This window comes from Magallana gigas, chromosome 7 (genome assembly GCF_963853765.1).
Source record: "Magallana gigas chromosome 7, xbMagGiga1.1, whole genome shotgun sequence".
Classification (NCBI taxonomy): domain Eukaryota; kingdom Metazoa; phylum Mollusca; class Bivalvia; order Ostreida; family Ostreidae; genus Magallana; species Magallana gigas.
The window spans coordinates 15,787,451-15,813,832 of NC_088859.1; the positions used below are offsets into that span (position 1 = coordinate 15,787,451).

At 32.4% G+C, this 26,382-nt stretch overlaps 2 protein-coding genes across 5 annotated transcripts; one reads left to right on the forward strand and one right to left on the reverse strand.

The window, feature by feature from the left end:
• Positions 1-866: 866 nt before the first annotated feature.
• LOC105347152 (sorting nexin-8) lies at positions 867-10,640 on the reverse strand. Its single transcript, XM_011456073.4, has 14 exons — positions 10,576-10,640; positions 10,324-10,448; positions 9,672-9,804; positions 9,161-9,354; positions 6,780-6,897; positions 6,302-6,423; positions 5,818-5,898; positions 5,180-5,340; positions 4,681-4,813; positions 4,109-4,177; positions 3,879-3,989; positions 1,712-1,750; positions 1,396-1,545; positions 867-1,135 (listed from the first exon to the last, which is right to left on the reverse strand). The coding sequence occupies exons 1-14, from the start codon at positions 10,595-10,597 to the stop codon at positions 1,007-1,009; spliced, it is 1,587 nt and encodes a 528-aa protein (XP_011454375.3). The 5' UTR covers positions 10,598-10,640; the 3' UTR covers positions 867-1,006.
• A 1,661-nt stretch (positions 10,641-12,301) lies between these two features.
• On the forward strand, positions 12,302-26,031 carry LOC105347153 (IQ domain-containing protein E). Of its 4 annotated transcripts, XM_011456074.4 has the most exons (24): positions 12,302-12,566; positions 13,165-13,221; positions 13,542-13,629; positions 13,861-13,956; positions 14,072-14,158; positions 14,412-14,567; positions 14,858-14,931; positions 15,078-15,155; positions 15,253-15,410; positions 15,647-15,769; positions 16,052-16,197; positions 16,585-16,643; positions 16,900-16,990; positions 17,207-17,369; positions 17,719-17,835; positions 18,141-18,216; positions 18,979-19,083; positions 19,587-19,685; positions 20,993-21,118; positions 22,485-22,583; positions 23,088-23,275; positions 23,692-23,759; positions 23,874-23,902; positions 24,308-26,031. In XM_011456074.4, the coding sequence occupies exons 1-24, from the start codon at positions 12,549-12,551 to the stop codon at positions 24,395-24,397; spliced, it is 2,391 nt and encodes a 796-aa protein (XP_011454376.4). In that variant the 5' UTR covers positions 12,302-12,548; the 3' UTR covers positions 24,398-26,031. The 4 variants fall into 4 exon arrangements, with proteins under 4 accessions (XP_011454376.4, XP_011454378.4, XP_011454377.4 ...); XM_011456076.4 differs by lacking the exon at positions 20,993-21,118; XM_011456075.4 differs by lacking the exon at positions 19,587-19,685.
• Positions 26,032-26,382: the final 351 nt, after the last annotated feature.

Below are 26,382 nucleotides of genomic sequence, written 5' to 3' on the forward strand. Positions count from 1 at the left end.
GTCAGCATACATTTGTATCAATGGACATGTTTGCATGTGATTTGTATCAAATAAATAAGTTTTTTTCCATCTATTTAAGGAAACTGTCAACTACCAAATTCTCAACTGTACATGTATGTTAAATTGCACAGGTCAGTTTATTCATCTACAATATATTACAATGTTGTACATATTAAGCCTATATAGTTTGCCAATAAATTATTTTCTTATGTATAATTTCCAAGTATATGAAAGCAGATTACATCTCAATTCTCATATATATGAGTGTACAATAATTGACAAAGGAAAATGATGACTAGTTTTTACCCATATTAGTCAAACTCTGACTTCTAGCATCTACATGTGTATGATCAACTTCATAGGAAAAAGCAATCAATTAACTGTCCATTCAAGGTTAATTTAATGTTACTTAATTTTGAGTGGCCTTCAATTATAATGTTCAGCTGCACAAATGCAAGGGTTTGTTTTTTCAAAACAGTGAAACAAATTGCACGTGACAATTCAAAATGACTCTAACACTAACCTTTAACATTTGATTTTTTTTTTCACTTGACCAAGCACAGTCTTCGTTGTTCACTGTTTTGAAATTACCAGTACAGTAAAGGTGTGAGAATCAAAAACAGAAATATTAGGGAAATAAGCATCTTCTTTATCAAAATTCCGGACAGGCAAATAACATGTTAGGAGAGTCTTTGTTATGTAGAGGTTGTCACAATAACATCATTATTGATAGGGTTGTGACTATACCATAGTTTCTAAAATTTTCATGGTAGCTCAATTTTTGTGAATTTGTACTCCCCAAAAGTGTTTTCCTAACCAGAATATTCACTCATTAAATTAGTTCTGCATCTACCAGAATTTTTTTTTTCACCCAGCCATTAACATTGGCCGCAAAGAAAATAAAATGACTCCACATTATTACAATACATTAAATGAATTTGGAATGGCATAAAGATGTTTGAGGCAGAATACAACCAGTATACACAGTTTAACAGCTCTGTCTGTATTACACAGTGATCCCGGGGTGGCTGTTACTGCTGGGGGACCCCACGGGGGACAGTCTGGCAGGTGAGTCTGGGCGGGGCCCTTGTAAATTGTCTATAATTGGCTGGATATCGCCCCACACTTTTGCAAGCTGAAAAATCAAGAAATAAAAGAAATGAATTATTCATAGGGAATTTCGACATTTCAACCAGTCTAAAAGTTTTAAGTAAAAAGTTCATTAGGAATTTCAATATTGTGTAAAACTGTATTTCTGACAGTCTCTCAGAAACTTTAGACATTTGTTGTTATTATACATGTAACTTATCAACTGAATAATTCTCAGATAAACTGTTAGCATCAATGACTTGGAGCATCTGAATAAGATTTCTGTGACTGTGTAAAGAAACTTACATCTCCATGAGCTTTTGCTTGAATCTTGGTCATGTCTCCTAGAATGTCATACAAGATGTCCAGGTTGGCATGAATTAGTTGTGTCTCCATTTGTAGACAATGCAAGCTGTAGTAGTTTCTGTTCTCCATATTTGCAATTTGACTCTCTTGCTACAAAACCACAACACACAAACCATATTAACTAAATGCTGGAATGCAATATATACACTGTATAGGTTTATCTGGAGCATATACAGCAACATGATTAAAACAGATATACATATATACCGGTATATAATTTCAAAAAGGATTAAAAGTAAACTGGATTAAAACTTACATCTAGAATTTTCTGTTCTAGTTGTTCAACAGCACCTGCCTGTATTAACAAAATATATAACAGCAATTAGCTATAATTGTAACTACGGTACATGTAATAAAGATTTAAATCTGCGCACACTCATTTATACATTATATTACATTACAGCATAACATTACCCACACCATTCTGGTACAAAAATTTAGAATGGACATTATTGTAATCTACATGATGAAAATTCTTTTAAGCCAAAGAAAATCTATGCTTAAGTGTAGATCTTGCATTCATATATTGTACATGTGATTCATTATTTACTTTAATATTCTTTTTTCTCATATCATTTGATTACATTTATAAAGACTTAAGACTCAAATAATTGTTACTCATAACTAGCATGCTATATTAAAACATAGGTAATCACAGATTACAAAGCTCACCGAGACGAGACATCACCCTTATGAGACCACCTTTATCATATTATATGAAAATCATACTTTATGATCTTGGATATTCATGGATTCTGTTTTGACACAATATCATATATCATCTGTTAAAAATTATATGATAATCATATGTTCATATGTTAATCAATACAATAATATAAAATTAGATATTGCATCCTATCATATTTACAACATATATCATATAATACAATAAAATACCATAATAAACAATGATGAGATATGATATTGTAACGTATGATATGACATTGTATTGTGTTATACGTTATTGTATTTGATCACATAATACAATATCATAATATATAAAACAATATAGTATTATATTACAATATCATATTACATCATAACATTGAAACATATGATATTATATTGTATAATATAGTATAATATTGTATGATACTGTATCATTTTTGAAACATAAAATGATATTGTATATAATATATTTTACAATATCATACAATACATTTCATGTGATATGATAATATATCGTATTATAAACCAATATCATATTATACAATATCGTATGATATGATATTATTTAATATTACAGTATCATATTATACAATTTCATGTGATATAATTCTATATTACAGAAACTAATATCATATTATACAATTTTGTATGATACAATATTATAGAATATACAATATTGTATCATAGGATACAATATTATATTTTGCAATATCTTATGTAATAGTATCATGAGATAAAATAATAAATTAATAATAAAATATAATATTATTAATACAATATTGTATCATAATATACAATACTATACATAACGATATCATGTTACAATATCATAACATAAAATATAAAAAAAATTGATACAATATCATATCATATCATATAACTTTTTATAATATTACAAATGATATTATATTGTATCATATTACACAATATTGTTTTATACCATACAATACTCTATCATAGGAATCATGTTATATCATTTATCAACAAACACATCTATCTATCGAGCAGGTTTGAGTGAGGTAGGAGATTTCTTTAGCATCCTTGATAATGGAGATCAGGCTCTGCATCTGAAGCAACCTCTGCGTTTCATTTATAATATAGTTAAATCAACTATGCAAGCTATCATTTATAAAACATGTGACCTGTTCCAAAAAAACTAAACCTCATCCAGCATCCGAAACCTATGGCTCAGATTCAGCATTCAAGCCTGTCAGGTGCATCAGTATACATAAGACGCATCTACATGCAAGTTTGGTAAAGTTCAGACCAGTAATTACTAAGATATCATCAGAGGGCACTAGCAATTAAAACCTTAACCTCCTTCAGCATCCGAAACCTATAGCTCAGATTCAGCACTCAAGCCTGTCTGGTGCATCAGTATCATAAGACACACCATCCATGCAGGTTTGGTGAAGTACGGACCTGCAGTAACTTAGATATTGCTATCAAAGGGCACCTGCAACAAAAACTTTAACCTGGTCCAACAACCTTAACCTCCTCCAGCAACTGAAATTTAGGACTCAGATTCAGCATCCAAGTCTTTCAAGTCCATAAGTAGGTCCAGATGCATCATCCATGCAAGTTTGGTGAAGATAGGACAAGTAATAGCTTAGATACAGGACCTGCAACAAAAACTTTAACCAGGTCCGGACGCCGACGCTGACGCCGACGCCGACGCCGAGGGTATAGCATAAGCTCCCCCTGACTTCGTCTCGGTGAGCTAAAAATGATCCACAGTTTTTACATCCACCTACCTCTGAAGAGCTGACAGTTGCTGACATCTTTTTCTTTTTATATTGACCCATTTTTGCAATTGCCCTTTGATGATCTTGAAGTACTCCTTTCTCATGCCTTTCACACAAGTCCTGAGAAAAAAATTGACAATGTCTGTCACTGTATACATGTATTCTGTAATTAAAAGTTATGCAACTGAGTGAATGAACATCGTACACGTATTGATTTTTCCTCTATTTACTGTACCTACCCTATATGATATCAACATATCTTGGAAGAAGGATATTTTCTCTAGAACCCGCTCATCTTCATCTGCAGCCTGCAAAAATAAACAGCTGTAATTTGGAACTTGTCACTGAAATGTCTCATACATTAACTAAATGCATTTTATTATCCCAAAATTACATGTACCAAATTCATGCTAAGAATTACTGGTAAATACACTGTACACTTGGTGATACATGTATGTTAAGTACTTCTCTAATTAGACAGGCCTTTGGCGGGTCTGAAATTCAGAATTTTTTTACCGTAGGATTACGGGACACAAGAATTAATGTGCAAAAGGCATTTTGTTGCAGCTTTAATACTTCTTGGTGTGAATTGGTTTAAGGCCAAAGACACAGATGTTAAACTTGAGCACTGCCATATGGTTGAAATCCTAATTTCATTTTTCTAAATAAGTATCTTAAATTTGTCCCTATGAGGTTTTTATCTGTGTTTTCATTTATACACGAATCTGACAATGATGTCGTTTCTACTCCTATATTTCTACATTCTTTATTTACCGGTATATACGACTCTGACACCGCTATCGTTTCTCACCTCCGTCGAGCTTTTCTCCGAGATGGCTGCGTACTCCACAGACACGTGCTTGAAGCCTTTCTGTAGGTGGCTCCATGTGTCGTTCGTCCCTGTAGCCCACGCTGAGATCGGCGTATTGTCGTTGCTTAGATGACTGCAATTATTATCTCAAAGTTAGTTTTTTTATACTAAGAGAAGAATATAGAATTCTTATCCAAAAACATTTTCTTTATTTCTATATACACATACATGTACATTTTTCTAGTGGTTAAAACAAGTAATAATGTCCTGAAGAGAATTGTTCACCAGTAAATATGAGTATCATAGATCATTGCCAACAGATTTATTGTACATATATATGTGCAACATACGCGGACACACAACTATTGATGAAATCAAATTAAATTAACTGGTAAGACTATCTGAGTACCACTACTGTCATGGCTGTGTACTTCTAGATACATATACAGGTAATTGTAAATGTGTAAGACAAATACAGGTATCTACCAGTGGCCCTTACCTCAATTCCTGACCAAACTGGAGCATATCACAGGCATAGTTTGTGGCCCTCGTGACCATTCTCTCGGCGATGTCCTTTAATTTACACACACTGTTGTATACTATTCTAACGTGTTCTTTACTATTGCCAAGCTGTGTCTGAGTATCCATAGGAACCAGGTCCTGAGGAAAAAAAGCATTATTTGTTATAATTTTTAATTCCAAATTTATGTGTACAATTACTGTATACTGGGTTATTCCATTACATCCCCCCCCCCCCCCACCATGGTTGAAACCCCCCCCCCCCCCCCCCCATATGCAATTTTTGCCCTTCTACACTTGCAAACAGTTTTGTCCCGTCTTGAATTCGCCCAGTCACAGTTGAGTTGTGTTTAAAGAGAAATACATGTAATTTCAGGCATTGGAATTTGACCATTCTTAAATTCACCTGCTGAAGAGGGCCAAAGGGGCAAAATAAAATAGAGGTGAATACTTCCCTGTATACAGTATATATTTGTCACGATTACATCTAAAATACATCATTCTGAAAAAAATCATACCAAGACAAGTGTTGATGGTTTTTACTGATTATTAAAACAGGATGCTATTCACATACAGATGGTTGCCCAAAAACAGACTTTGAGTTAATAAAGCTCTCACCTTTGCTTGACTTGCTAGATTACTGGTCATGAATTCATCTGGAATTCCCCTGAAAACTTCTTTCATCTTGTGTTGCATATCCTATCAATGCAAGAAGGAAATATGAGAAAATATAAAGACAGAGAAAGACAAAGATTTATATATACCGGTAAATGTGTCTTCGGAAAACACAAGGTCCAAGAAATAAAATATGGGCAAAACATAAAATTTGTGTGAACTAGCATTGGTAATTTTATTCAAAGTTTTACCGGTATTCAATGTATATTCAATATTCCTTGCCCTAACTAAGGGTGTAATAATATTACAGATGAAGATAAGGCTCGATCGTGAAAATTAATTTTTGCTAACCAGTTTATCTACAGTAGTTCGCAAAATAAAGTCTTCATGAATAAAAGTAGTTACATTGATTTCTTGAGTTATCGATTTTTTTGTGCAACTTTGTACATGTATGTGTATGTCCATAAAAATAATCTTGTGTACTTACTGTTCCGGAATAAGAGAAGAAAAATTTGACGAGTTTATCATCGTACATCTGTGGATGTCTGGCTATCAGGTTAAGGAACCTTCTGAGTGCTTTTCTTCTTTGTTCTATAAACTCTCTGTTTCCTGTAGAAAATGCAGTAAGTACATATCTATAAAAAATGACTTGTGCAGTTGGATGACAAAAGATTTAAACAAAATAATAAGGAGTTACTAACAATTATGAAGTTCAGTATGATAGTTCTTTACAATGTATTTTCTGCTTGATTTCTTACAGGAATATGACATTGTAATGAAACTTAATATTTTCATCATAATTATTCAACCTCTTCCAAAGCCTGAGAGCATTTGAACTGAAAAAGGAAGGTGTGGGTGGGGTGGGGGGGGGGGGGTTGGATGTTGACCCATGACCTTAAAAACTAGTTTCCTTTGGCTTTCACTGATAAACTTAAAATATGAAATATGAACTTGAATGAAATTACCTCCCATCATCTTCTTTGGAGGAAGTCTTGGTATGAGTCTGTAGGGGAAGCGCATCATCAACATTTCTTGGAATGCCAGAAAGTCATTGTATCGCCTTAGTACGGTTGTCTTACAGACCTGCAATAAATGGCAAAATTCAGTAAAATCAAATTTTATTACTGTAAATTAAGCATCATGACTACAATTTAAATTGATTCGTAAGAACGTATAGTCACTAAATTTACACACAAGTAACTTTAAAACTAATTTAATTTACTGCATTCACATATTATATGTACTTATGTTGGTACAGTTGGAGACCCCCCAAAAAATGCTTTATATTACATGATTTATCAAAGTACAATACTTGTACTTTGAAGTTCATGTTTTTCAGTAGACTACTTGAGATTGTAATGAAGTGTATTTTTTATCATTCCATAGTCCAATCAACACTTTGCAAAATGGAAAAACCAAACCTCTTTATGCTACGGTACCATATTTGGGCGTCCTGTGATAAAATCGCTTTGAATTTAGTTTATTCCTTCAATGTGTGGGTTGCCCCACCCAGTTAAAAAAGATAAGCAATAAAATGAGCTATTATAAAAAAAACATTATATACCTGAAATACTCTGACACTTCTTTATATGTCTTTTAATTTTTTTAATTTTTTTTTTTGGGGGGGGAGGCTTATATGACAAGCTCAACACATCAGAGTTTGTTATACATAGTTTATAAAAAATGCAGTAATTTAAAATTAAACACAAGTGAAAGTTATGGGCACATACACAACTAATTTGTATAAAATTAAAAATGCATGTTTTAAGTGTCCCTGTAAGTATTGGTAAGACCCTGATCAAGAAATCAATGCCCTAACCCACATTTCACTAGCACCAAATCAACAATATCTTCCGTGCCCCTGAACTTCTACAAGCAAACATATATGACATATCTATTTAAAAAAAAATATTTCAATATCTATTTACTTCTACAAACAACTCTTAAAATATCTGCATTTAGCAATGCAAAGTGGCATGTATTATTATCAGCAAGGTCAAATGTATCATATACTTAGTAAACCTATTAACTGTTGTGCAATTCCAATTGCTTGCCTCTCAGCTGTGTATGTGTGTATCTGTTTAACAGTTCAAAGTCAGCCTTGTTCCCATTCAGATATTCAGATTCAACAAGTACATACAATTAAGTTCAAGGATGTCCTTATACACAATCCTCGACGGCTACAGCATCCAATATATTTTGTCATTGGTTGATCATTCTGGGCTAAGAGGATGCTGAGAACTATTCCGCAATTATAAATTTCTAATGGCTAAAACAAGGGCTACTTTACATATTGTTATACATATAGAACGCCATATTCTATATCTAGATTAACACTGAACTAGTGAATTTAAGAACTTGATATCACTGGTTGTGCAAACATATTCCCAGGCACTCCCCACTTACAAGAAATTGACATTTTAATCAAATTACACATTATTGGTGTATGTACACTTCACAGTTTCATATTGTAAATTCATGTTCTGGAATATATTACCCAGTAGATGTGATAAATTACAAGAAAGTGATAACCCCCATCCTTATCATTAAATTGCAAATAATTCTATGACAGTGTTTAGTTTTAATAAGGAGATAATGCTCAGCTGTTTACAGGCAAATGTATGGGTCTTAGAATATAGCTCTGTTTTTTGCACAGTACGTACAATGATCATCAGAATGCATCTAGAGAAGTATGAATTCAAAATAACATATTTTATTTTTAACAGTTTCTATAAAAAAACAAATGCATGTACCATATTATCAATTCCCTATAAAGTTGTGACTTTTATTCTAAACAAAGAGTTTTTACTGATACATAAGGAAGTTTTTACTTCCATTGTAGATATTAAGTGGTGAACTTGTATTAAATATTGAATACCCGACCTCCAATTTTTTTAAAACATTGAACATCCAAAACAAGCTGCACATAAATCTTGTCACAGAAAAACCCAGGATTTATTTTTCCATCTCAGATTTATGAGAAGATAAATCTTTACACATTGTCGTAAAGAAGTGATTAACTTGTATTAAGACCTAAATAATAAAAAAAATTTGTGTTTAGGGTAACACTGATGAAAAAATTAGGTTAGGTAGGTAGGGAATCTTTCTTTATTTCATGATATTTTTTTCTGCATGAATCCTAAGAATGTTTGTGTCAAATTTAAAAACGGACTTTTTAATAGAAATAATATAACATTCACAATCGGATAAAAACAGACATCTAAAAATGGTAGGGTCAGGGCAATTTTTTAGGTTAGGTCCGGTTACCCTAAACACACAACTTTTGTTTTTTTTTTAAGGCCTTATAGCTTGTCACTTCATAGCCAAAAAATATTGACCAACTAACCTGGCTTGTGACCTCATATTCCACATGTTTTAAAATTAGTCCTTTCTTTTCGGGTACAAGTTCCACTTTAATTGTGTCAAGTTTGCAGAGCTCATGGTAAGAATACCCAAGAACATTAGGAGATTTCTGTCTCCTCATCTTAATGCTTGTTGCCCGTAGGTCTGATAAATCCCCAAGGTTTGGTCTTGGTAGTTCTATAATAGAAAGATTCATTAAGTTATTCTCTAGTCTGAAATTTCATTTTTAATATACTAAATGCAATGTATCGATCTGTAAACAATGTCTCATAACATTTGTTAGAGTTTTTGATAATTCTTTTTTGAAACCTTGAATGAAAAATTATTCACCATTGCAATTATTGTTAACATTTGTTAAATATTTGAAATTAGCATAAAACTGCAGGATTGATATTACGTGTAAATAAATTGGCGAGGTACCAAATATGGTTTTGATGTCATAATTCCTGTTTATAATGTAAGTTATAATTTAGGTAATAATCAAACAGGCTCACCATGACCAGAGAAGCTTTCCAGCAACTTTTCACTAACAGTTTTTCCTTGCTGGGCCAGGGCAGTTAGAGCAAGAGCTTTGTACAGCCCTACTCTGGTTAAATAACCTTGTTTGCTTTCCACCATGTCCCATATCTGGAAAGAATATTTATAAAAGATAGCAACCATTAAATGATCAAATTATACGCACATCGACAGCTAATAATAACTTTTCAAACTCGTAGCACTCACTTGAAAAAAGATTTGCACACACATAGTTCTGTCAATAAGCTGATTATAATAGTTAGAGCTTTCGTTATCTAAAAGGTATTTCTCACATACCAATGGCAAAGTTACTCTTATATTATAGAACACTTGATTTTGATTTATGCATTTTATCATATTTTTTATAATAACATAATGTTTAAATACAAACGTTTTATCTAAGGTTTTAATGTTATAATTCAACAAAAATTAGAAAACATTTGTTTAAATGAAGCTTGAAATGAGATTTAGATTTTCATTAGTTATTGGTTGTGACATATTTCGTAAGAAGAAACGTGTACAGCCATTTTGGGATCCGCCCACCCTGAGGAGAGATTTTGACGCGTAATCTCAAAATTTACCCGACGACCTCAACATGATCATAAAATGAATAATGAAATATATGTTTACCTGTGATATTGTGGGACGAGGCAAACTGGACTTCAGTAACAGCTGTATAAACAGATCTTTATCCACCTGTTCATTATGAGGACACAAAATTTCGTAGACCTCTCGATAGTACGCCGGAACGGACCCTGCAAATGAATCAGAGAACATGTCAGCTGTGGTACTTGTTACAGTTTCAATGTGCTCTGAGCAGCATAAGTCCTGTCGCGTGACTCAGGGCAATAAAACAAGGTAAACACAAATAAGCTGTATTACCTATCGTCAGATCCGCCGACATGTTTGAATATTAGATCATGTGACTTAGATGCGTCTATTTACCGAACAGAACCACACTTTACCGGACCTGCTCAGTGCTATTGGCATCTTACATGTATTTGTAGCATGTAGCATGAGCATGATAAAAAAAACTGAGCTAAACTTTCTCCAAATAGGATTTTTTTCAAAGGGATTATCTAGTCAGTCCCCCATAAATTAAAAAATCAAAATAAAATCCGAGAATTTTAAATATAAAAATCAGTTCTAAATTCTGGAATATTTATGCAGGCGTGTGTGTGTGTGTGTGTGGGTGGGTGGGTTCCTTCTAGTTATAGTATATAAATGTATCCAACTAACCTTTTTGATTACTGCATGAATGCTGTAAAATTCAGATTATTTAGACCCGGATCTTTCTTTAAAAAAAATAATAAATTCATGAAACTTGTAACACATTGTATTTTTTTTTTCAAAATCTGACCAATTAAGTGCTTAATCATGTTAATTTCAAAACGTACTAATGAGTACTATATTAAAATATTTGTAAGTTATCTTATATCTCTTACACTATTCAAATGTTGATTTGATCGCAGAAACACCCAGACCTTTCTCGAAAGATACAACATAATAATGATATAAATTCATAAGTTCAACATTATATTATAGTTTAAAAAATAAATATCTGACCAAGTGTTTAATCGTGTTAATTTCAAAACATATTCATGAGTAATTTCTTAACTGAAAATATTTGTAACATCAATTTGTACAAGTTATCCTTTTTCTCTTTCACTATATATTCAAATGTTGATTTGATCGCAAAAACACTGTGACGTTCCTGTAGTTTTTTCTAATTCAGTAGTAAATGATATGGATCAAAAACTTTAAAATAAATGATGATAAAATTAAACCCTGGTTGATATAAACTTAATTTGATATAAACTTTTGATATATATTATATTTAAATAATTCTGTGCAATTTTTAACTTCCACGGCTTAGGATATTAATGATTTTGGGAAGTTTCATTTTTTTTTTTTGCTTGTCAATATAATATTGGAATGAGTCTGCACCGCCCACTTTCAAAAAAGACTGCCTGCTTTAAATGTAAAATGATAAATAGATAGTAGCGTCGGTAAAAATTATCATTACATGTACTACTCTACAAATGTATGATTAAGCTATAGTCATAATGATTCAAAGTTAATAAAGATTCAGAAATTTACAAACCATGTCTCTGTCCATTTGTTTGGTATTATCAGTTTTTAGTGTATTTTACAAGAAAAACGATTGATATAAATACCCGCAGAAGATACTGTATAAAATAAATACATATAACTTTTGGTAATTTTGTATGACTTTTAATCTTTGAAAGATAGTGTCTTCAACAGTATACACCGCATATGTACATTACATATGTGAGCATAGTATTACAATGTATTCAGTCATATATTGATATTCATTATTATTTCAAATACTTAAAATATGAAAAACCGATTTAATGTTATTTTTTATCCCCTTTTATTTGAGGGGTTTTTTTTTTGGAGGGGGTGTTTTTTTGTTGATTTTTTTTAATTTGAGGTTTTCTTGATTTAAACAAAATAACGTCCAAGAAAGTTTTTTTGTTTATTGTATAAATATTTTGCTCTCTTCTGAGAAGAAAAACGCACAAGATATCATTTTTTTTATGTACCCCCCCCCCCCCCAAAAAAAGAAAACCCATTTTAACCCTTTTTCCGTTAATTAGACACACCATCGACTTCCATGACACCTATTTACAAATGTCAACAACAGTGGCACATTGTTGTGATATGATTTGAGGCCGCTATCAGACAAATAGAATTATTAAGCATGTGCAGGTAGTTTTGACTATTCGAACTTATATTTAATATCATATCGATAACATGCATTTTACCGGGAGCTGATTTCTACAAAAAATTGCCTATGTCAAGTTTGGACACGAGAGAGTTGCACGTTTACTATGCCGAAAAAGCCAACAGTAAGTGATTTATCAATAATATCATGTTATGTCAGAGGAATGATAAAATTTATGATTAACCAATATATTCACTACTAATTTTACAGTTGTCTGGATTTAAAATTTGAAAATAGTTGTCATGACAATTTGAATAAACATTGTATGTACATGGTCTCTGTTGCTCTGTGTAATGATGCATGGAAAGTGGCGATATTTCCCATCAAGCATGAAGACACCAATCAATATTTTCAATAGATGCAATTTTTCAGAATGATCTATCAATTCATTGCTTTTTTCGGAATTTAAACATGATGTAATGTTAATTCTGGTATTTCCAAACGTAATCGTAATATGTATATATACTCTGAACAGGTAACAATTAACCCCTTCACAGTAACTGCCGTACTGCTCTTATGCAGGGCAAAATGTCATAATTCTGGTGAAATGTGACATAACGTCAATTGTTTCATTTATGTCATTTAATTATCTACCTACTAAAATTTTGGAAAAATACATATTAATTTGCCCTGCAAGAGCAGGACAGCAGTTATCGTAAAGGGGTCTACACATGTTATAGCTGATACAGTTCAATGTATGAAGCGTTTTATTAATTTTGCAGAGATATTATTCTGATGACTATGAGTCAGATCCTGATCTTCACACTGTAACAACACTGGTAAGTTTTATAAATCTTTTAAGAGTACGTTTTGTTACACATGCAGTCAATGTTGATATGTCAATAGTGATTGTGTATTTTTTAAATTTGAATGAATTATACTCTGTCCCAATTTGTTCTCGTATTAATTGGTTTAATTATTCAATATCTATAAATACTTAGGAAATCAAACATAATCATTTACTAGTATTCAAAAAGATTATTTTATCCTCCAAGATGCTACCTCGAATTTACATGTTTCAGGTTAAAGAACGGGGGCATTGTTATATATATGACTATAAAGTAGAAATTATTATAATTTATGGGGGTACAATTTCAAGATTTCAAGAAACACTGCCCCAGTAAAGGCCAAGAAGAAGGAAGGTAGCAACAAAAAGAAGAAGGAAAAGGCAAAGAAAAACACTAAAGGTGTGGTCAATTTAATTTTGATATGATACTAAGTTTCAACATGAAACCCATAAGATGGAAATCCATGAATATGTGCATTTAGAAAATAAAAATCATATTTTTTCCTTGTAAATGAGATGTAATGAAGTTGAAATTACAAAGAGAATCAACTCATGGAAAGATAATTTACTGATTCATGTATCAGCATGTAACGGTATATATTCATTGTGTTCAATCATTTATTTTGGGCAGCTACTCCCCGTAACAGAGCTCAAAGTGCCCCGCCCTCCAGAAGTGGTCGAACAGGCCATGATCTGTGGATGACAGCTGTGAAAAACAGAGAAACAGGTCAGTGATGTAAACTCGGTGAGATCTTTGTTTATACATGTACCAAATACATTTATGAGGTAAATTTCTCATGTCTATGAAGATTTCTAATGTAATCTTTACATTTCATTTACAGCTTCATTAACACATCGACATCCAGAGAGTCCCAGGCACAAATCTACCACAGAGTACTGGGTGGACACCTTGAGAAGGACAGGCACAGGTAAACCATACAACCCCCACCCATCCCAGTTTTAAAAAAAAATAACTGTGTTACATGTAGTTCAACCAATTTATTTATTATATATTTTGTAGTTATATATATGTACATTTTTGTGTGAACATATGCAAATGTTTCATATGAGATAATGTACATTGTATTTATTAATGAAAGTACATGAATATTCAGCTTTATAAATTTGTATGTATAAGGTGCAGGGTTTGAATGTAACTGTGTCATTGATTGATGATTTCAGGAATCACCACACAGAGCACAGGAAGTGTAGGCACCACCAACACCTTCACCAGGCTGAGGAGACCCAATGAGGCAGCCATGGCTTACCTGAGCACATCTTCCTACATGAGACAAATGATGGGAACAGAAAAAAACAAAAAATACAGCGACCCTACAGGTAGTTCATAACTGAGACCATTATAAAGTGTATCAATTTGCCAGAAATGATTATACTTTATTCGTGTCATCTGAAAATAATTCAAAATTATTCACCATGTAGTGCAGTGTATGGTGTTTCCTTTTAAGGATGCTTCTGAAGATCTAATTAAAACTTTTTCTACAACTGTAAAGGTGTTTTAGAATGAAAAATCTAGTTTTTCTGTTTTCGAGAAGTCATTTTAAATGAATTTGATAATTAATTTTGAAAGCTCAGTTTTAATTAACGTTTTTTTTTTTCATTTTTATCAGCAAAACCTCCATCTGGTACACCAGCATATAGGTCCCAGGAGGAATATTATGAGCAGGTGCTCGAACTCAAAAAGGTAAACACTTAGTCCTCATGACCTCATTTCTATGAAATGTACATGTGTAAAATGCCAACACAAGTAATTGTTATATGATCAAAGACCAAAAATAGGCTTTGAAAGTTTTTGAAAAAAAAAATCCTTATACATATATTTTCTTTCAGCAAATAAAATCTTTAAATCAAGAGATTTCGGTCCTCAGGGCAAAAGCTCGCCGAACAGAAGAGGACAACATTAAGAAAGTAGGTACTCTTCAGTTTACATGGAAATTGATATTGGCTTCACATAGTTATATACTTCATTTGAAGTGAACTCACTTGGTGATATTTTGTGTAACAGGAAAAAGAGATAGAAGGTTTGCTCGATCCAACCAAGAATGAGGAAATGCGACGGACGATGGGCGAGAAGCATGCCGAATCAGGGGCCGTAATTCAAAGTCTCAAACAGAAGATTCTCAAATTGGAAAACCAGATTAGAGACAAAGAAGCAAATTATGCGTAAGTCTTTGGTTTTATTTTATGTTAGTTGAAATTGCATTGTAAGCAATTCTTTACAATGTATCAATCAGTCTGCAACATCTCATCAATTAGAAAAGTTCAATGTTAAAGGCGGTGTTGCCTTCAATCATCATTGAAAGCCTTTTCAGCTTAATTATTGTTGCTAGTTTAATCTTGGAATTGAAAATAGTTATTAGTTTTATAAATCCTGATACATTATTTTTCATTTGCAACAGAAAATTACATGCTGATTTAAAAACCACAAAAGTAGAAGAGATGAAAGTCCAACTAGAAATGTGTTATCAAGAGATTGTCAGATTACAGAATATGAAGGATACAGGGATGACAAGCCATGCGAGGTATGTAAAGTATATATTTCAATTAACTTTTTTAATTATTGCTTGTTGTTTTCATCCATGAGAGTAATAGAAGAATTTAATGAGATTAAAATAAGGTAAACATACACATGTACATATCAAATTTTAAAGCTCTTAGATTGGGAGCATATTGTTGGGAGTTGTTAAACTGATTGGTTAAGCTAATTTGAATGGTTGAATTAATAAGATACATTTACTATTCTGTGTGCCCTTTGTTAAGGAGACACAATGTTTAACAAACACATCTTGTCAAATATCAAACAGGACTCCAACCAAAGAAAACAGTGCCAAGATAAGAGCGCTGAATGAAACCATCCTAAGAATCAATAAACAGAACGAGGAATTACAGCTGGAGATTAAAGACTTAAGAGAGGACCTCAACAGAGAGATGGAGGGCAAAAAGTTTTCTGGTAAAGTTGTACAATCATGTTCTTGTACTAAATGGATGGTGAAGATTTTGATGTGAAATTTGCGAAGTTGCATGTAACTGTGATAGTAATGAATATTTATTATCTTTGATTATTTTACTGGGTAAATGTATACTGTGGAATCATTAGAATTCGTGGTGGCTCAATTTTCGTGGTATTCGTGGGAAGCCCCTCCCCACGAATTTACATCCTCAACGAAAACAAATTATAAAGAGTTATCTTTGAAACTGAAACTGAAAACCTGCGCATCCACGAAATTACATACCAACGAATAAGCCAAAAACCCACAATCCACGAAAATTGGCTCCCACAAATTTAAATGATTCCACAGTATTCAATTGAAAGAATGCATGAATGATTCTTTTACAGGGGACTATGAAGACATGAATAAGAAACAACTCTTGTGTGTTGTTAATAACTTAGAAAAGGTATGAGTCACTTGTGTATACGTTGTTGCCAAGGAAAAGTCCACAACCTAAATTAATAATTTTACATTGCATTATAGTTATTCAATAAATGGGCAGTTCATCAATTAAAGTTAAGAGCTGCAATCTTTTATTTTTAATACTATGGTGAATTTTATATCAATTGAAATGACAATAAGACATTTCACTTTTATGTACATGTATTACGCGGGATCAAATAAAAGACAAATATTATATTTCATTTTTATTCTTTTCCCAGAGATTAGAGAAAATGAAGAAATCAGCGGGAGACAACGATTCCCTACAGTCATATGACAGTAGGGTGGACAAGAAACGCAGACCTAGTTCAGGTGGGTCCTTTGCTTCATCATAAAATTGCTTTATTTAATAAATTGTCTACAAATTAAAGTTTTATTTGAATTGCCTTAATTTGGTTCACATTTATTTGAAATGTATAAAAAGTCGAATGGTTTTATTTTTAAAAAAAACTAGATGAAGTTAGTGATGTCCCCTTGCTCTTTTACACTTAGTGGATTATTAAAGGTTTAATTTTATGACTATTTCAGCTACTGCTGGTAAGATAGAACTGGCAGGATCCCTGGAAGACAGGCTTGATCAGTTAGACAAACAGGAAACTGAGCTGTTAGGAGAATTAGAGAAGTCCAAAAAACAGGTCAAGAGGTTGAAAGACGAGAAAACAGAAAACAGACAGAGGATGGAGGAATACGAGTGAGTGACATCATTTTCAGATGATATTACGGGTACTGGTATTAGACCTGATATAAAAAGTCAGCCAACATACAATGTACCTGGAGTCAATACATGTACATGTGGTTTCATCTTTATTTGCTAAATATCGATTTTTGTGGAATTATACATGTTAAGTTGATCAATGATAATGTGCAATTTCTACTAACATTTTGGATTGATAGGATCATGGACCACGAATTTACGTATCCTTGAAACTGTGATTTTTATAAAATCCACAAAAATTTATACCCATGAATATTAATGAATCCTCAGTATGTTTATACTGTGTGAGTAAATCTATTAAAGGAAAAATTTCTTGTTCCTCCAGAAAACTGATCAAGGACATGCAGGCAGAGATTGACTACCTGAATGACAGACAAGGGAAGGGCACACCCCGCCGAGGGTTAACCCCCAGAGCTGGTGCCCCCAGGCAACAGTCCCCAAGGTATGGTGTCACCAGAACTGAAATTTTGGTGAAAGTCTTTGCTTTTTCATGACTAGAAACATCCTTTAGAAGTAAATTCTTTTTAGTTTATTGCACAGTTTTGAGTGCATGGTATTGTACATTAACATTTACAAAATGCATGAAAATTGAATGAGGAAAAGAGAAGTGAAAAGATTGTCTGATTTACACTAAAAAAGCAATGTCAGCTTCTTAAAAAAATTATATGTTGACATTTTAACATTAATTTTTTGCCTTTATTTTTATGTGTTGACTTGGATTTTAGAGATTGATTTATTTTTGTACAGAAACAGCCGGCCGCCAAGTGGACGCAAATACTCTGTGGACAGTACGTCATCAGAAGATAGGCGGCGGCGTAGACAGGTCGGTTAATCTACATGTATATTAAGCTAAAATACCGTGGAATCATCATTGTTTGTTGGGACCTATGTTAGAGGCTTTCGTGGATAACCCTTACCCACGAATTTACATCCCATGAATGTATGTACAAGCATTTGTTTAATTCTTATCAAAATATCCCGAACTTGCTAGCGATGAAGACGTAATGTTCCCATTAACAATGAAAATTTTGGCTACCCAAGAATATTGACCTTCTAAAATAAAAATGATTCCACAGTATATAAACATGAAAAAGCTAGATTATGCATGTACATAAATTCATAAGCTAGAATAAACATGCATGTATAAGAAAGAGAGGTTAAACATGTTGTGATATAGTGAATTCAGAAACAAAAGCAAGAAGATTGTATCTGAATTAACTATGGATTCTGTGAAATTACAAACCTACAGTATGTATTTAAAGTGTACATTATTATGGTGATGCAAGAATTTTGTTTGAAATGGCATATTTTGAAGATCTGATATTATACATGTTTTAGTATATATCTTTAAATATAATTTCAAGTTAAAATTTCATATTAATATTAGTAAGTATATTTTGCTAGAGGTATCAAAAGCAAGTATCAAAAGCAAATATATTGTACATGTACATCTTCCTCTTTCTGTGGACGAATGTGGCTAATTAACTATGTTATTGATTCACCAGAGTATAAAATGGTTTGAATAAAATTTCATTGATCATGGAATTCAATCATTAAATAAAATCACATTATGATATGTTTGTAGGAACAGGAGCAGGAGGAGAAAATAGAAAACTTTACAAGACAGCATGCAGCCAAAAAACTACAGAAGGAATGGAAGAGTCATCGACAGGGGGCGAAGGAAAGAGAGGTAATGAAACATATTATATAAGTAACACAACGTACTGCATAGTCATATAGTACTCATATTTACAATGGTTCCTAGTATATATATGTGGCATAGATATACTGAATTTCTCTGGTGACTTCTGTTTCAAACTCCTTTTTAACTAATATAAATTAAGTTGTAGGTGGAATATTGTACTATATTGCATTTATACAATACTAAGCTTAACCAACTATATATCTTGCTTTGTGTTATTTATCCTTGATAAATATGTACATGTACTGAACCGCACATAATTTTTTGAATGTGAATTTTTTTTTTCAAAATCATATGGTAACACAGAGAGAAGAATGAATTCATGTTTTGTTTGCATATTATTTTGAAAATGTTGCTGATCACATTTTATTTTTAATTTAAATCATTAAATGTTTCATGCATGTTTTTTTTTCTATTTAAAATATCTATATCAAAATATTTATCAGTGCATGATGACTGTGCTTATAATTATGAATAAACCATTTCCCCAGGAGTTAAATGAATTAGCCAATAAGCACCGTGAAACGGTGGCTGCTCGTAGAATTCAGCGAGAGTGGCGAGCTCACCACAAAGAGGTCGAAAGACGACATGTAGGTGATTTATTGTTTGGCCTGCCTGGTTTTTCCCCTTCACTCCTGCATTCTTTTCCTCCCAACTGTTCTTTTTTAACTTCACCTGTATGAACTAAGTGTGTGACCCACCCTTACTAACCCTCACTTTAACAGTATTTTGTCAGTGTGGTGTTGGGTTTTTTTGCCAGATTATCAAACGTTTGCTTGCTTGTTAAAATTTAATATATATATTACATCTTAAAATTTTGGCACAGCATGTCTGTAAATAATGTAGCCCTCTCCCAAATGTTTTTGTTGGGGGTTGAGGGGGGAGGGCTCCTTTCCAAAAAATGTTGGATAAATTGATAGGAATGGGGAAGTTGGTATGGAAGATGGCTGTACATCTTCTTCATCGTTTCAGAGAGTAGTAGTCTTAGGAACTAGTACTGATTCTGATATTTGATACTGAACGTTACATATCGTCAAGTTGTAATGATACAATAGTCAATTTTATCAGTTGCCAAAATTTTTTGATGTTTGTTTTATTATACTCACAGCAGAAAATTTGCACGAAATTATGTATGTTAAAAATCCTCATTTGATACAAGTAAAACTGAAAAACTAATAGATTTCTGCATTTAAATCTGAGCTTATATACATGTATTTACTAGTGTTCATTTTATGTATACTGTTCATGAATTAATGACAAAAAGCAGTTTGAAAGTAATGTGATTCAAGTACATTAAAAGTATACAGTCAAACTTTGTTATCTCGAACTAGATGGAACTGTTTAAAAACTTCGAGATATCCAAGTATTTGAGATATCGAGGGTAAAATAGTTTTAAAAAAAGTTGTTGGGACTAACAAATCACTTCGACATATCCACTGTATTCGAGATAACGGTGTTCGAGATATCGAAGTTTAACTGTACTTGTATTTGCATGTACATGTGCTGGATTTACCTGTACAAGGTAAATGAATGCAGATAAGAACCTTACACATACTGTTATCTATGTACAGTAAAACTCGGTTAGAGTGAACACGCTTATAATGAATTGGTGCTTATAGCAAAGTGATTTTCATTCTCCATGACTTTATTACATAGTGTTTAACTGTTAGCTTGACGGATATAACGAATTACACTTAATAGAAATGATGAAAAATCACCCGCCCCTTGCACTTTGTTATAAGCGTGTTGTATTGTTGGTATATTTATGTGTAACTTGATTGGTAATATCTCATTGTTAGATAATCTTTGATGTACAGGTAAAGTGAAGACGTTTTCAAAAACAAAATCTTCAATGCAGTGCTTTTGATCAAATTACTCAATTATTTTTTATCACCAGCAAGAGGAGTTAGAAAGTAAGGTCAATCAGGTGAAAACAAATCACGCAGCCCTAGTGATTCAGACTAAGTGGAAAAAACACAGAGGTGATGCAGACAAAAAGAAAGAGGAGGAGCGGCGGTTCAATGTAGGTCGGAAGTTTGAACTGTGCCTGCTTGGTCTTTAACTGCTTTTGGGGGGCAAATCTGACCATTGACAATCCAAAAACTTTGGTTCTCTCTGCTTGCTTTTGCTGACGAGAAGTGGATCTTCTGCTATTGCGCTGGTCATATTGTTCCAAAATTTTCAGAAAAGAAATGGTTCTGGGTATAAGGTGTGTGTGATTGTGAACTAATTATGATACTGCTTGGACAATAACTGCATTCTGGAAAACTCTTGTCTTGATCTTTTTGCATGCATTTGCAAAGGTCTTGCTTTCCATATATATGCTATCATATGTTTTAATTTGCATATTCAGAATATTAAAGAGTGGATCTCTGTGTGAGCTCTTGCTGTGAAAACTAAAACTGTCTTCTGTGCAAATCTAGCCAACATGACAGTCTAAACTTTGGCATTTGTTAGATTTGCAGTTGGCAATTATGCTAATTGCGAACCATTATTTATATTTTAAGAGGACTCGATGGTCGTGGCTATTCTTTATGCTATATAATTGATCTCCTCACATATAAATTTAAGATATAGGATAATATTCAAATTTTAAAGCTTATTATATATGGGATTTTTCTTTACCAAATAAAAGTTTATAGCTTAATCCATCATTTATAAACATGCAAGGTAGATCTGATGGTTAATATGTTGATGGTTAATATGTTGATTACCAAGCCTCCTATATAAAATTGAATTATTGTTATTAAAATAATTGTTCATCACTATCTTTACCATATGAAAGATACTGATATGAAAATAATAAGTTGTCTCAATATTGCGCTGGCTTTGCTTTTTAAAAGTCAAGAAACATTTTCACTTTTCAGCCTTTTTCAGATGTACGTTGGCAACAAACTCACATGTGTTTACATATTTTCTACAAGCTTGATGCTTTGTTGATATGCCAAACATTATAACATACATGTATATCCTTAATTTTAAGTGAATACCCCTGCTTACATTGATTTCTCTTCTAATAAGATGAAAATCAGTTTGCATGGTTGAGAGGTCCACTGAAAGTTTGCTGTGTAGTTGGTGATTTTTATCCTGTTTGAAAGGGTAACAAACAGAGGAAATGGAAGTTTAAAATTGCTTTTTTTAATTTTTCATGTATTCAGTCAGAAGCATGATATAAATTGATGAATTTTGTAGTTATTAAGGTTGTAGTATAAGAACTTTTTACCTTTACCTTTTACTTTTAGATTCACAATTTTAGAACACATATTTGAATGAAATATACTGAACTTGTATGTCTGAAATGATCATTATTTTGAATGGATTTTGGTAAAAGATTGAAATTTTAATGACATGTAAAAAAAAAAGTGATATGCTTGCTCGTATGATTATAGGAGAAAGTTGAAGATTTCCGTCGGAATCGTGCAGCCAAGACTATCCAAAATAGATGGACTGGCTACAAATATCAAAAACATGAAGAGGAAGTAGATGAGGTATTGAGATCTTTTTGTAATCATTTCAAAGAAAATTACTGTAGAAAACCTTTTTTCCTGTGATTTTTTAACCGTACCTATAAGTATTAAGATTTTGCTGAGATTTATGCACTTTGCTCCTATCATTACATCAAATGTTGATTAGAACTTGATAAAGAATTCATTTTCTTCAGTCTGATGTATAGGTATATGTTATAGAAATAGAATCAAAGAATACACAATTATGAATTATATTCTGACTTTTTCTAAGGTAAAAAATTTTATTACCAATTAAATAAAATGTACTGTAAACGTTATACACCGGTATTTGGTGGAATATGATTTTTTTAGCTAGTTGGAGTGGATATGATTTAGTGCATTTCTAAATGTACCTAATTATATTTAAATTTTGCGATGTACAAATTGATTTAGCGAATGCAGTTTTCTGCCAAAAACGCTAAATAGAATACACAGCCAAATGTAATACGTTAACTGTAGTTGCTTACTGTTGATCTCTATTGGTAGGCTGCTGAGTTAATTGGGTCGGCTCTGAGGGGACACAGTACACGGAAGAATCGAATGAAGCGATACATGACGGACTACGACGACTATGATGATGACGATGACAGCGAGGGGTACGGTAATGCCGTAGACCTGATACAGTCCAGCGTCAAAGGGCACTACAATAGGAGAACCAAACTGAAGACGTACAGGTAATTTTGGTTTTTATCAAAAACTTCTTTTAAAATTAAATCCCTTGAAATTCCATGCAGTCTTGAAATCAAGATATCACAGGCTCTGCAATGATTTAATTATCGCCCAACATTCAGAAAATATCAGGGAGGCAAGTGAATGAAATGATGTTGAACTAATTTTTCATGTGAAAGATTTTTAAAGTCACAATACAGCTCTTTACATTCCCATCCCTTTAATGTTAATACCTAGCTTTACAAAAAGTGGATCCTGTGATATGATGTCTTAGTCATCAAATTATGTAAAACACACCATAAAGGCATTGTGGAATCAAAGCTGACATCATACTGATGTCAACAGTGTATGGGTACTTACCAGTACAATGTATCTATTGTTTGAATAGCAGTTCAGATTTTTTTTATTGTTTTCTTTGTAGAGATGACGATGACAGCCCGGTGAGAAATACACTTCCCAATGGCAGAAGGGCATCTAGACCATCCTCAGGTAGGTTTCTATTTCCAGATGAAATAGTGAATTTCAAAGTGTGTAACATGGATTAGATTTTATTTAATAACTAATGGACTGTAGACTTCTGATTTAAAATTTTTGATTTTCCAGCTGTGTCAAGAACAAGTTTCGGCTCCAAGGTGAGTTTATTATTTGTAAAATTTGCGTTAATAGGCAGTAAGGAACATGCTTTCTAGTAACTGTAGTAAATTGCAAATACTGGAAGTTTCCTAGCTTATGTACATCTAGTGGGATAATGGACATTGGTTGTGAGCTTGTAAATATGACCTCTTGACCCATTCAAAAATTAATTAACACAGGAAAGAACTTTTTAGCTCTTCTGAAAGTTCATATAACGAAAATTATTTGCAAATATAAATATTATATTTTGAAGTAAAACTGTGACTTTTGGAGGCAAGAAAAGACATAGAGACATTTGAGGATTAAAGAATTAGATAATCCATGTTTAAATTATCAATGCTCAACTGTGTACTATGAAAGGAATATTAAAGAAATTTTTATACCTTTTGTATTGTTTCTTACAGAAAAACTCTGGATTTGGCGAAAGGCCGAGTAGTAGAGGCAGCCATCGAGCACATGAATCTTATGACGACGATGATGACGTCCAGTTCTAATGAGCAAGGGGTGCTAGATATTCTACGTATACGTAAACAAGCAGTGAATGGATTTTCGATGAGATAAACATTTTCGTAGTGTCTCATTGAACAGAATATTTAATTTGTTATTTCAGACCATTATCCGCTCAAATTTTTTTTTTTTTTATTGTTAAGTCCCAAAAAGCTGTGATACAATATCATAATTCCATATCCTGTACTCTCAAACTAGTTGCAATATAGATCAATAATGTTTAAATTATTGACTGAATTTATACTGGATTTTTGTGAAATATATATTTACATGTACTTTTCTTATAATTTATTTTGTAATAAACTATAAAAATGCATTTACTTGTACATAGACCTATATGTACATAAGATGGTTGTACATTTTTAAGCAGAAATAATCAGAGCTTTTTTTCATGCTTAGATTGTTTTTTGCATTTTTGTTTTGTCAGTGGAACAAAGATTTTATAGTGCTATGTGTAAAGTAAAGGATAAAATTTGTATATAGGCAGACATTTCTTTTATGAAATTTTTTATAGATTGTACATACTAGTAGTTTACAATATTTTCGTCAGGGTAAAAGGAATATGCTTTCTACTAACTGTAATGAAATGGTGAACTTCTTATAAGTCAGTAGTATAGCTAACAAAGAAAACGAATTTGCTTGCTAATAGATATGTGTTTGTTTGTTAAGTGTTATTAATTTCCAAAACATGTCATACTTTAAACAATTTTGGCTTATGATATTTGATTCAAAATACTTGTGAAATCTGCCCAATAATAGCAACTTCATTTACTGGTCCATTTTTTTCCAAATATAATCTTGATTTAAAATAAGATGTTGAATTACATGTTATATGATATTCAACCATCAGGATTATTTTAAATTTACGGAAAGATCTGATGTGTAATGAATTGTAAACAAGTTAATTTGCATGTGCATGCATCTAATACATTAAACATGTACCCATATAGATTTTATTTGACATTTCAGGACATTTTTTTTCACATTTATAGAAGTCTAATGATATTTTTTATGCTATATTCTTACATATGTAGTCAGAAAAGACAGACATTTTTTGACATAGTGCCATTAGATTGAAAAAAAAAATCTAGATCAGTTGCAGTGAGTATGGCTGAAGCTACCTTTCTAACATTTAATACGCATCATTTCATAAAACTTTTTTGTTGATGCTTCCAATGCATTTCATATTGTATATTGTATTGCATAGAGATTTTTCAGATATCATTTTGTGACATGTTTGGAGAGATCTGTCTAATGATATCAGAGATTTCACCGTGACATTTTTGGAGATATCTGTCTTATGATATCAGAGATTTCACTGTGACATTTTTGGAGAGATCTGTCTTATGATATCAGAGATATCACCTTGACATTTTTGGAGATATCTGTCTAATGATATCAGAGATTTCACCGTGACATTTTTGGAGAGATCTGTCTTATGATGTCAGAGATATCACTCTGACATGTTTGGAGAGATCTGTCTAATAATATCAGGTTGTTTTACATGATGAAACATTTTGATGTTCATACCTTGTAATAAATTATCATGTTTATGTACGTTCTTTGTATCTTTTTGTAACCTCTTTTTAACTGTTAGGAAATTAAAAAAAAACCAGATTCAGATAAACATTTTGTTGTTTTATAGTAATTGATTGCAATTCAATTGTTTACTAGGGGAATTTTTTGTGCAACTGCAGTGTTTATTCAAAAGAGGTCAGGGGCCTTGACCTGAATATGTCTTTACTTTGAATCATGGGCACTTTGTTGAAGTTAATGTTGGATGATTGTCAACATTTCTATATTCTTAATACCAGGTAATACTGTGGCAAACATGTTACACTGATCTGAAGCCTGTTTGATATCAACTGTCTGGAACATGCTTTCTCTCCCCACAGCCTGATTAGGCTAAAAATGCATCCATAGAGTGCTTCTGGGTGAAGGGAAAGCAGTGACCTTGAATAAACTTTCTAGA